The sequence below is a fragment of the Neophocaena asiaeorientalis genome, unplaced genomic scaffold, assembly GCF_003031525.2.
Source record: "Neophocaena asiaeorientalis asiaeorientalis breed wild unplaced genomic scaffold, Neophocaena_asiaeorientalis_V1.1 scaffold78, whole genome shotgun sequence".
Classification (NCBI taxonomy): domain Eukaryota; kingdom Metazoa; phylum Chordata; class Mammalia; order Artiodactyla; family Phocoenidae; genus Neophocaena; species Neophocaena asiaeorientalis.
Window position 1 is genome coordinate 13,419,354 of NW_020175018.1, and position 11,655 is coordinate 13,431,008.

Below are 11,655 nucleotides of genomic sequence, written 5' to 3' on the forward strand. Positions count from 1 at the left end.
GCCCCGCCCTTCCCCGCCCCACTTCTTCCCCATCCCTCCTCAGGCACTCTCTTGATACCTTTATTGAGCACCTGCTGTGTGCGGTAGACCCTTGTCCTCCAGCAGCATCTGGAGGAAAGGTTGAAGATTGACGACACCAATACAGACTGCCTGCTGCCCTACTCTGTCCTAAGTGCTTTAGACGCATGGAGCCCCCTGGGCTCTTCCGGGCAGCCCTGCGGGGAATCTGCCCCTGACATTTGTGAAGAACCTGAGGCTGAGAGCCAGGGAGGACCCTGCCCGAGGCCAAGGCAGCAGCAGAGCCTTGGCCTGCACACAGGTCACATGCTTTCGGCTGCTGGCTGCCCCCTGTCACCTCCACTCCAGAGGGGCTGCCCCGACCACCTGGCCGTCTCCTCTTGGGGCCAGTCGTGGGGAAGGCGCGGTCCCTGGCACCCTGGGGACTAAAGCCTGGGCTTTGGCACCTGCAACTTCTTTCCAGATTTCCCCGAAAACGCCATCAGAGAGGGGCAGTGACTTGTCCAGAGCCCCACAGTGAGTTGGTGGCAGAGGTGAGGCAGAAACACGGTGCAGCTAAAGGGTGACCCCTCCCAGACAGGTCCCCCACACGAGGCCGGGCCTGCCCTTCTAAGCTGTGTGACCTGGGCCCCTGGCTCTGCCCCTCTGAACCTCTGAGGCCTCCTCGGCACAGTGGAACGGGCGCCGGCCTGGGCTGAGGAGGCACCAGCAGCCTCGGGGGCCAGCACAGGACCGTCCCCTGCACGAAGCCCTTCTCAGCAGGGAGGTGGCATCCATCTCTCCTGCCATAGCCATGGCTGCCCCCTGCCCTGACTCGAGTCTAGTTATTTGGACACTCCTCTGTCCCTCCCACCCCTCCCCACATGCTCACACTGGCCCGAGAGCCCCCTGGGGCAGGGGCGTTTTATTGGTCACATTTATTACCCATAGAGGAACGGGCCAGGGGCTGAACGGAGAGCTTAGAGCGTGCTTCGAGACAGGTGTTTGGGGGCCGGGGGTCGGGAGGAGCCAGACACGCTCGGTGGATGGGACTGTCTCCTACCTCTTGGAGCCTCAAGGTCTCTCACCTGTGACGGAGCTGTGGACAGTTCCCACCTCAGACCCAGAAGGAGTTAGGAAGGCGACATAAGCAAAGCCCCAGGACAGCAGGGGCCCGGAGACAGCTCCTCACCGGGAGAGGCTGAGTGTTCTCCAGTACGTGACACACCCACTCCCCCGAAACAGTGAGGTGGTAACCACATCCTGCCTGGTCATCAGCTGCCCCCACCCCCAGCATCTGGCATCCTGCCCTGGCAGTCTCGTCCTGGACTCTCCAGGGGCAGGCTGTTGCACATTCTTGGGCCCTCCGTCCTGGCCCCTCCTACCTTCCGGCCCCCAGTCTTTGGGCGCCTGCCTGGATGTGGCCAGGAAGGGAGGGGGGAGGGTCGGGGTGTCTTTCAGCTGGGGGCCGGCTGCGTGATTCAGCAGGCCCTCCCCTGGACAGCTGCTTGCCCAGGAGTGTGGGTGGTGTGAGGGGCCAGCTGGTCATTAGAGGGCCCGGGCCTTCCTGTGGGGCCGGCTCTCACCCTGGCCTGTGAGTCCCGGCCTCACCAGGAGGGCTGACCCCTGGGCTGGAGCCGCCGGCTCAGGGCAGGTGGTGGTGGTGTCTGCTGGCCTTGCGGTGACCTGAGCTCTGGGAACCCCGCGGGGGCAGGGAAGCTGAACTCCTGGACTCTATCTCTTGGCCCTGCCCTGCGTGGGGCCTTGGGCAGGTGGATGGCGAGGCTGTGCAGTGGTGAGGATCTGAGTGGGGAGGTGGAGGGACAGGCCTGAGTTGGATCTCGGCTCTGGCCCTGAGTAGTAGAGTGACGTTGGGCAGGTGACTCTCCCCTGAGCCTCAGTCATCCCACCTGTGAAATGGGACCAAAGACAGACCTGCATCTGGATGTCAAAGGGACCCCGCGAGGAGGATTCCATCATAAGGACCAGCCCGGTGCCTGGCACACGTTCTCTGTTGAGCACCTCTATTCCCTCAAGGGGTCTAGGTTTGCTTTCCTCCTGTCCTCACCCGTCCCGGCGTGCCCGAGGAAGATGAGATGGGAAGCATCTGGTGTTTGCAGGGAGGCCCTGTTTTATGAAGTGTCTGTTACTTACTATTGTCACTATTAATATTATAAATAATCAAAATAATGTGGCCCCGTCCCATAACCTGGGCGCCCTTGTGCCTCTCCCAACAGAAACAGACCCATTTGTCAAAACACAGGTATTTAGGGACCTCCCCAGCAGCCCAGTGTTTAGGAATCTGGGCTTCCACTGCAGGGGGCATGGGTTTGATCCCTGGACAGGGAACTAAGATCCCACATACTGCACGGCACAGCCACACAAAAAAAAAGTTCATACTAAGCCCCCTCTTCTGCATTTGGCTTTTCTCACACTTTGAATAAATCTCTTCGGACCACTGGCGCAGCTTCGTGGCAGCTGGTGAACTGGAAGTTTTCAACTAGCCCCTCTGGTTGGTCTGATGATTAGCAGGATGGGGTCTCTAGACAGGAATTCAGGAATACTCCTGCTGAAACGTGGGGGTCCCTGTGAGGCTGCTTTCGCAGTCTGTCAGCGTGACCCGGATCTCAGTGCTCAGCCTTCCTGTCTATGGAATGGGGAGGCTGCCTGCCTTCCCTCTGGTGGTTTCCCAGCCACCTGGTGAACATATGGTTTCTGGACAGACGCCGATCCGTGGGCTGGCCCATGAGTGTTGCCCAGCTAGTGTGACTCACAGCTAGACTTGAGGTAGAATTTTGGACAGTGGGTCCACCCACTGGCCCCCCTGTAGTAACCCCCTCCCGTGGGTCCCTTTCAGGTTGAACCATGATTCCGGTGACAGAGCTCCGCTACTTTGCGGACACGCAGCCAGCGTACCGGATCCTGAAGCCGTGGTGGGACGTGTTCACCGACTACATCTCCATCGTCATGCTGATGATCGCAGTTTTTGGTGGCACGCTGCAGGTCACCCAGGACAAGATGATCTGCCTGCCGTGTAAGTGGGTCACCAAGGACTCCTGCAACGACTCGTTCCGGGGCTGGGTGGCCCCCGGCCCAGAGCCCCGCTACCCCAACTCCACCATCTTGCCGACCCCCGACACTGGCCCCACGGGCATCAAGTATGACCTGGACCGGCACCAGTACAACTATGTGGACGCGGTGTGCTACGAGAACCGCCTGCACTGGTTCGCCAAGTACTTCCCCTACCTGGTGCTTCTGCACACACTTATCTTCCTGGCCTGCAGCAACTTCTGGTTCAAGTTCCCTCGCACCAGCTCGAAGCTGGAGCATTTTGTGTCCATCCTGCTCAAGTGCTTCGACTCGCCCTGGACCACGCGAGCCCTGTCGGAGACGGTGGTGGAGGAGAGCGACCCCAAGCCGGCCTTCAGCAAGATGAACGGCTCCATGGACAAGAAGTCGTCGACGGTCAGCGAGGACGTGGAGGCCACCGTGCCCATGCTGCAGCGAACCAAGTCTCGGATCGAGCAGGGCATTGTGGACCGCTCGGAGACGGGCGTGCTGGACAAGAAGGAGGGGGAGCAGGCCAAGGCGCTGTTCGAGAAGGTGAAGAAGTTCCGGACCCACGTGGAGGAGGGGGACATCGTGTACCGTCTCTACATGCGGCAGACCATCATCAAGGTGATCAAATTCGTCCTCATCATCTGCTACACTGTCTACTACGTGCACAGCATCAAGTTCGACGTGGACTGCACCGTGGACATCGAGAGCCTGACGGGCTACCGCACGTACCGCTGCGCCCACCCGCTGGCCACGCTCTTCAAGATCCTGGCATCCTTCTACATCAGCCTGGTCATCTTCTACGGCCTCATCTGCATGTACACCCTCTGGTGGATGCTCCGGCGCTCCCTCAAGAAGTACTCGTTCGAGTCCATCCGCGAGGAGAGCAGCTACAGCGACATCCCCGATGTCAAGAACGACTTCGCCTTCATGCTGCACCTCATCGACCAGTACGACCCGCTCTACTCCAAGCGCTTTGCCGTCTTCCTGTCGGAGGTGAGTGAGAACAAGCTGCGGCAGCTGAACCTCAACAACGAGTGGACGCTGGACAAACTGCGGCAGCGGCTCACCAAGAACGCGCAGGACAAGCTGGAGCTGCACCTGTTCATGCTCAGCGGCATCCCCGATTGCAAGAACGACTTCGCCTTCATGCTGCACCTCATCGACCAGTACGACCCGCTCTACTCCAAGCGCTTTGCCGTCTTCCTGTCGGAGGTGAGTGAGAACAAGCTGCGGCAGCTGAACCTCAACAACGAGTGGACGCTGGACAAACTGCGGCAGCGGCTCACCAAGAACGCGCAGGACAAGCTGGAGCTGCACCTGTTCATGCTCAGCGGCATCCCCGACACGGTGTTCGACCTGGTGGAGCTGGAGGTGCTGAAGCTGGAGCTGATCCCCGACGTGACCATCCCACCCAGCATCGCGCAGCTCACGGGCCTCAAGGAGCTGTGGCTGTACCACACGGCCGCCAAGATCGAGGCGCCCGCCCTGGCCTTCCTGCGCGAGAACCTGCGGGCGCTGCACATCAAGTTCACGGACATCAAGGAGATCCCACTGTGGATCTACAGCCTGAAGACGCTGGAGGAGCTGCATCTGACAGGCAACCTGAGCGCGGAGAACAACCGCTACATCGTCATCGACGGGCTGCGCGAGCTCAAGCGGCTCAAGGTGTTGCGGCTCAAGAGCAACCTGAGCAAGCTGCCACAGGTGGTCACGGACGTGGGCGTGCACCTGCAGAAGCTGTCCATCAACAACGAGGGCACCAAGCTCATCGTCCTCAACAGCCTCAAGAAGATGGCCAACCTGACGGAGCTGGAGCTGATCCGCTGCGACCTGGAGCGGATCCCGCACTCCATCTTCAGCCTCCACAACCTGCAGGAGATCGACCTCAAGGACAACAACCTCAAGACCATCGAGGAGATCATCAGCTTCCAGCACCTGCACCGCCTCACCTGCCTTAAGCTGTGGTACAACCACATCGCCTACATCCCCATCCAGATCGGCAACCTCACCAACCTCGAGCGCCTCTACCTGAACCGCAACAAGATCGAGAAGATCCCCACGCAGCTCTTCTACTGCCGCAAGCTGCGCTACCTGGACCTCAGCCACAACAACCTGACCTTCCTCCCCGCTGACATCGGCCTCCTACAGAACCTGCAGAACCTGGCCGTCACGGCCAACCGGGTGAGTGGCTCGTGGCGGGGGTGCTCCCGGGTGTGGAGTCTTCAGCTGTGGTTCCCAGGACCCCCTGGGAGGAGCTGGTTGAAAATACAGATCCCCAGGCCCCGGACCAGACCTGCTGAATCAGAATCTGTGGGTGGGGCTTGGGAGGCCGTCTGTGCCGCAGAACGTGGCAGAGTTCACCTGCCAGGAGGGATGGTGTGGTCAGGCGGGGCCTGTCCCCGAGGTGGCCTTGGGCGGGTTCCTCGAAGGCAGTGATGTGCACGGGCAGGAGGTCCACGGCCTGCCCTGCTCTCTCAGAGCTCGGTCGTGGGAGGTGGGACTTAGCCTGGAGCTTGCAGTGTCTTTCTCAGCTTGTCCTGGACCAGATTTGGAGCCCAGGATGGGCCCACCAGGGACAGAAACTTTGTGGGTGACTGGTGCAACTCCCAGCGCCACTCACACCCTTTCCCCTCTGTGTTTTGAGGGTGGCAGAGGGCAGAGTTGAGCTTAGCTGGGGCTGGTTTGTTACCACTTGCCTTTCTGGAGAGGAAATTGTGCGAACCGTTGTGGGCCCGTGGTACTGGAGGCCACGCCCGGGAGACGATCGAGACCTCTGGCGGCTCCCGTGCACCAGCCCCTTGCCTGTCTGGACAAGCCCCCCACCCAAGGGCCCCTCCGCGGAAGCAGGCAGGTGAGGGTTGAGGGCAAGTGGTCCTGTGGCCTTGTGGCCTGGCCTCTGCCGTGGAAACAAAGCCACAGCTGCTGGGGGGACCTCTCCCTGCCCTGCCCACCCCTTCCGGGGCCCTGCAGGGAGGTTGATATTGGAAAGAAAGTCTTCCCGGTTTGTTCCTACTCCGAGTGGAAACCCTCTTGCAGTGAAGAGGGTGGTATCAGGGTGGACACTCTCGCAGCGAGGCCAGGGGTGATGGAAGCCCGTGGCCGGGGGCTGGGATGCTGAGGGAGAGCCAGTCCAGCCAGCACCTCTGCGCCTCTGTTGCCGGCAGCAGCATGAAGCCGCCCCGTGGGCTTATGGAGCTCCTGCTCTGTGTCCACCCTGCGCTGGGCACCCTGCTCCCGGCACCCTGTGAGTCCTCCTGGCAGGAGCTCTCTCCAGCAGCCTGGAGGCAGGCAGCCCCTGAAGTGTCCCGTTCTAGGAAAGGACGTGCCTTCTCCAACATCACCCAGGTTGGAGGGTCCAGGCACCCCAGACCTCTGACCACCAGAACCCCTCCCGTCTTCCCTAAGCTTCTCTCCCTGTAAACCACAGAGATTTTGACAAATCCTTTCTCCCTCCCTCAAATTATACCTGTGTGCATGTGTGAGAACGTACAGGGGTGAAGGTCAGATCCCAGGCTGCTTCACTCTGGAGAATCCGCCTCCAGGGCCTGGGACAGGCCCACTGGTCAGGAAAATTGGCCTCCCGGGGAGAAGCCCCATTTGGGGAGCATAGGACAAACACACACCTCCTTTAGCATGTTGAGGGGGACCAAGGGGCCCCCCCCCGGAGCACAGTGCGGGGCCAGATTGCCCCTGGATTCGGGGCTGCCTTGGGCATCCCAAGGACCCCTCGTGGTGCCCACTCTGTCCCGGGAGCTGTGTGGGCACCAGGTCTTGATGGGCCTTCCCAGCCAGTGGAGGGTGGAGGGTACAATTCCCGACCTGTCCCCACCCCCAGCTCCTCACCCCAGGCATGGCTGCCAGGTCATGCCTGTTGGCTGAGGTCACCCCTCAGGAAGAGCTGGGGGCAGGCACGCTGTCGCTGTCCCGAGGAAGGAGACCCTCTGACACCCAGTTCAGCACAGTGCTTAATCATGTCCTGTCCCCGCCCACTGGAATGCTAGAGGCCTTTGTGGGGAAAAAAGTTCGCTTGGGCCAGTCCTAGTCAGGCTCCTCCTTTTAGGCAGGAGCCCCCCTCCCTTCCTCCCTCTGGGCCTGGCGGTTCCTTGTGAGCCACCCCGGGCTATGGGCCTCGTGTGAGTGGACAGGCAGGGGCGAGTGTGGCCCGGCTCAGGCCCTCGGCCTCTGTTTTCTTAGGTTTGAACTCATGTTAGCGAACACCTCGATAAGTGGGCGTCCACTTGTTTGGTTATTCATTGGTTCATTGATTTGGGGAATGTTTTTTGAGCACTCCTAGTGTGGAGCAGGGAGCTGGGGACCTAGGAACAAACAGGCGGCTGCCCATCCTGAGCTCACCTCTCTCAGGGAAAGACAGGCAACCAGCATTTAGCACAGTGGACGAGACTAGGCTGGGGCACAGCGGAGTGGCCTCAACCCGGACTTACCCCAGGGCAGGCGGGCCTCCTGGAGGAGGGCGCATCTCATCTGGCCCTGCAGGACAAGGAGTTAGCCAGGTGAAGAGGAAAGGGAGAGTCTAGGAGGCTCTGTCCACAGAGAGCTGAGAGCCCAGGGGGAGGAGCCGTGAGCTGAGCCCTGGAATTTGGACTTTCCCCTGAGGCCAGGGCTTGAGGAGCGTCCTGTTCTTCCCACTTGGTTTCAGATAATCTGTCTCACGTCCCTTCCCTCGACCCTCTGACAACAAGGACCTTGGCTCTTCCGTCCAGTGCCTGACGTGGACGTGGAGCAAAATGTTCACCGAATTCCCATTGACTGAGCGAGGACGAAGGAATTAGGCTGCCTTGGAATTTAGAGAGCTCGCTCCTGCTGCAACTCGAGGGTATTGGGGGTGGGGCAAGATGAGAGGTCAAGAGCGGATAGAAAGCCCGTCGGCAGCCATCAGGCGGGGGCGAGGCCTGGACTGGCAAGGGCTGCCAGGGATGGCGAGACGGACGGATGTGGGGGAGACTTCGGGGATGGAATCCACAGGACATGGGCGGGATTGGATGTGGGGAGAGAGAGGTCTGACGTGACTCGAGGTTTCTCACGTGGCTGCCTGGGTAGCTGGAGGGTCATTGAGGCCAGGTGTGGGACAAGGCACAGGTTTTCAGAGAGGAGAGCGTAGGTCCCATATTGGGACATCCAAGGGACCAGGTTGAGTCAGCCTGAAGCCCAAGGAGTCATCCCCCCAGGCTCCTGGGTGAAGATGGGTCCTCGATGAGGTCACGGGGGAAAGGATGGAGGGAAGGGGAGTCTGGCTCGAGCCTTTGGGATTGACGGCGACGAGCCGGGCCAGGCAGGAGTGGGTGGGCACACAGCCCACGGGGGAGTCCGGTGAAAGGAGAACAGTTGCATGTCCGGTGGATTAGGAGTGACCGCTGCTGGCTCTGGCCAGATAGTTTCCAGGGTGGGCAGCGGCAGAAGCCAGATCACGGCGGGCCAAGGAGAGAGACGGCGTCTTTCCAAACGGTTTGTTGGGAAGCCTGGAGAGGCTCCTGGGAGGGTTGTCTCTTTTGCAAAGACCAGGTGGACTTGAGGGGGAGCCAGTGCTGATGGGGGAGCCGTTGAGGCCCCTGAGGAGGTGGGAGAGGGCAGGATTGGGGTGATGGGACACGACTTCACACCTTCAGCGCACGAGCACACCTCACGAGGGACAGGAGTGGCCTGGGTGGGGCACTGAGCCACCGAAGGCACCTTCTTTTCTCTCCACGCGCCTGGAAAGAGCTCGCTGATGGGCTGGGGGTGCTCCGGGGAGGGGACGTGTCAGGGGGAGGGCTCCGATGTGAGCCCCAGCTCTGCCACCTGCTGGTCCAGCCTCTCCCACTCCCTGGCCACTGTCTGTGTCACCAGAGGAAGCCAGTGTTGGGCGCAGTGGGGTCTCTGGGAGGCTCTGGCCCGTCCGTCCTGCCGGAGCCCACTTCCCATCTGCCCTCTCACCTTCATGTCCCTGCTGACCTGGAAGCCACCTCTGCCCCATACCTGACCAGTGGGCCACGTTGAAGCCCCAGGTCAGGAGTCCCCTTTAAAACAGTCACAGTGTCCCTCATGGCATGGCCTCTGCCTTCTCAGCGGGAAAATGGGGACGGTGACAGAGCAAGCTCCCCGTCACCCTCACATGGGCTCGGGCCCAAGTCCCTTGGCTCCTGCCCTGCTGGAAGGGTCCCTCCTGCCCACCATATCTGAAGGAGGTGGTTGTAGGAGAATAGGCTCAGTCAGAGCTCGTGTTTGTAGCTGATTGCTCACAGGAGGGCGGGGAGGAAGCTGGCTTTTATGGGGCTCTTCCCGTGTGGCAGGAGACACGGCAGGTCCCCACCCAGGCTGCACCATCAACAGTGTGGACATTTAAGAGCACGGACTGTTGAGCCACGTTCGAATCTTGGCTCCACCCTCTCCAGCTATGAACCTCTAGGCAGGCTGGCTCCTTCAGGGCCTCAGTTTTCCCATCTGTAAAATGGAAAGAGTGTTTACAAAGTACTTACAGGTAGTTCCGAGGGTTCAGTGAGTTAATAGCATCAGCGCTCAGAGCGAACCTGCCCTGTAGTAAGTGGCATGTGGGTGTTGCCCATTATTCAAATTTTGCAAAATCAGAAGGAGGGGACTCTGAATGGCCAACACTGGGTTCCCCACACCCACCATCAGCCTGTGACTTGACAGGTAAGGAAACTGAGGCCCAGGAAGGGGAAGTGATTGGTGAGCTCTCCCCAGTTCTCAGCAACAATTAAGGCTGTGGAATTTTCTCAGCAGGTTGCTCTGCTTTCATAAATTGCTCTTAAACCAGGCAGGACCAACAGCCTGGCTCCTGGTGAGCCCGGGCGGTGGAGGACGGGGTGTGATTGGGAGTAGCTGGCTACTGTGATTTGCTTCTGGGGTGCTAGGCGCTGGGAGACAGCGGGGAGCACAGCACACCCAGCCCTGCCCTCTCAGAGCCCCCTGTCTGGGGGCGACAGGAGATCAAGCAGTTTGACCATGGAAGGGATCAGTGCTGTCCGGGGGACGTTGGGTGCCATAGGTTACCAGGAGGTCAGGGAGGCTTCCTGGAGGAAGTGACTGCAGAGCTGAGACCTAAAGAACAGGGGAAAGTTAGCCAGACTTGGGCCCAAATTGTGCTGGTCCCTGGGGTCTGGGGTAGCTGAAATGGGCATCAGAGAAGGTGCTGGTACCCAGGGCAGGGAAGCCCAGAGGCCCAGGTCCGAGGTGCGCCTGCCTCACTTCGCCCTCTGCTCCTTCCCTGTAGATCGAGGCGCTGCCCCCGGAGCTCTTCCAGTGCCGGAAGCTGCGGGCCCTGCACCTGGGCAACAACGTCCTGCAGTCACTGCCCTCACGGGTGGGCGAGCTGACCAGCCTGACCCAGATCGAGCTGCGGGGCAACCGGCTGGAGTGCCTGCCTGTGGAGCTGGGCGAGTGCCCTCTGCTCAAGCGCAGTGGCCTGGTGGTGGAGGAGGACCTATTCAACACTCTGCCTCCCGAGGTGAAGGAGCGGCTCTGGAGGGCTGACAAGGAGCAGGCCTGAGCCACCACGGGCACTGAGCACAGGCCGCCCAGAACAGCCAGCAGCGGGGCCTCCGGGGAGGCTTCAGGCCCAGGAGCCCAGGAGGCTCTGACTGACGACCGGCCCAGCCTCTCAGTGGGGGCGGGGCAGGAGCTGGGCCACAGGACCGCCCCTGAAGGGCTGGCCCCTTTCTCCTCAAGACTCACGCCCCCCCCGCGGGGCAGGCGCCTGAGGGGGAGATCAGAGACCTGTAGTCCATCTCTGAGCACAGTATTTGGACAATCAGGGCCTCCTCCCTGGAGGCCATCTCTGCCCCAGAGGCTGAGCCGACACCAGAGGTCCAGGGACACCTACTTAGTTCTTGGTATTTATTTTCTCCGCCTCCCACCCCCTCCCTCCAGATAACTTATACATTCCCAAGAAAGTTCAGTTCCGATGGGGGGTGTCTGAGGAAGGGTGGGCTGCGTTTCCCTTTTCCTTTTTTTGGTGGTTTCAAAACCATTTAGGGCCCACCCAGCCTTGAGCCGAGCGGTCCAGGGTGAACCAGCTGTGGGACGGTCACCCCAGAGGTGCCAGGCTGGGCTCTGGTGGCACGGCCCGTGGGAAAGCAGGTCACCAGGCGGAGAGGCCAGGCCTGGGGTTTGCCGCAGCAGTTTAGATTTTTTTTAAGTAAAAAAACAAAACAAAACAAAAAATTTTTAAACTCTAAAAATTGATGGTTTGGGTATTAAAAAGAAAAAACTAAAAAAAAAAAAACAAAGGACACTAAAGGCCAGTGAGTTGGGGTCTCAGGGTGGGACAGCAGTTCCCCTTGAGAGCGGCAAGACACTGAATTGTGTTTCCTCCCCCCGGGGTGCAGGCTGCAGGATGTCTTCCGAATCTGCTGTGACCTTGGTCCAGGAGTCTGTAGTTCCTCTCCCTGCCTGGGGCGGGGATTGTTGTGTCTTGTTTTTGGTGTCTTGTTTTCTTTCTCCTCCACGTATCTTGGCAGGCTCTCATTTCTGTGACTGTTGGCCGAAGAGAATGTTCCGGAGCTTCCAAGAAGGGAGGGGACTCGGGTTGGCTAATCCCCAGATGAACGGTGCTCCATCCCCCCCCCCCCCAATCCCTTGGAG

At 60.2% G+C, this 11,655-nt stretch overlaps 1 protein-coding gene across 1 annotated transcript in view; it reads left to right on the forward strand.

Annotated features, from left to right (window-relative positions):
• LRRC8A (leucine rich repeat containing 8 VRAC subunit A) overlaps positions 1-11,639 on the forward strand; it is a 26,580-nt gene extending 14,941 nt beyond the window's left edge. Inside the window, exons 3-5 of the mRNA XM_024762541.1 lie at positions 2,855-4,050; positions 4,270-5,238; positions 10,286-11,639. Of these exons, the coding sequence (XP_024618309.1) occupies positions 2,863-4,050; positions 4,270-5,238; positions 10,286-10,561 (2,433 nt within the window). The 5' untranslated portion in view covers positions 2,855-2,862 and the 3' untranslated portion in view covers positions 10,562-11,639. The remainder of the gene's footprint in view (positions 1-2,854; positions 4,051-4,269; positions 5,239-10,285) is intronic.
• The last annotated feature ends 16 nt before the right edge of the window (positions 11,640-11,655 follow it).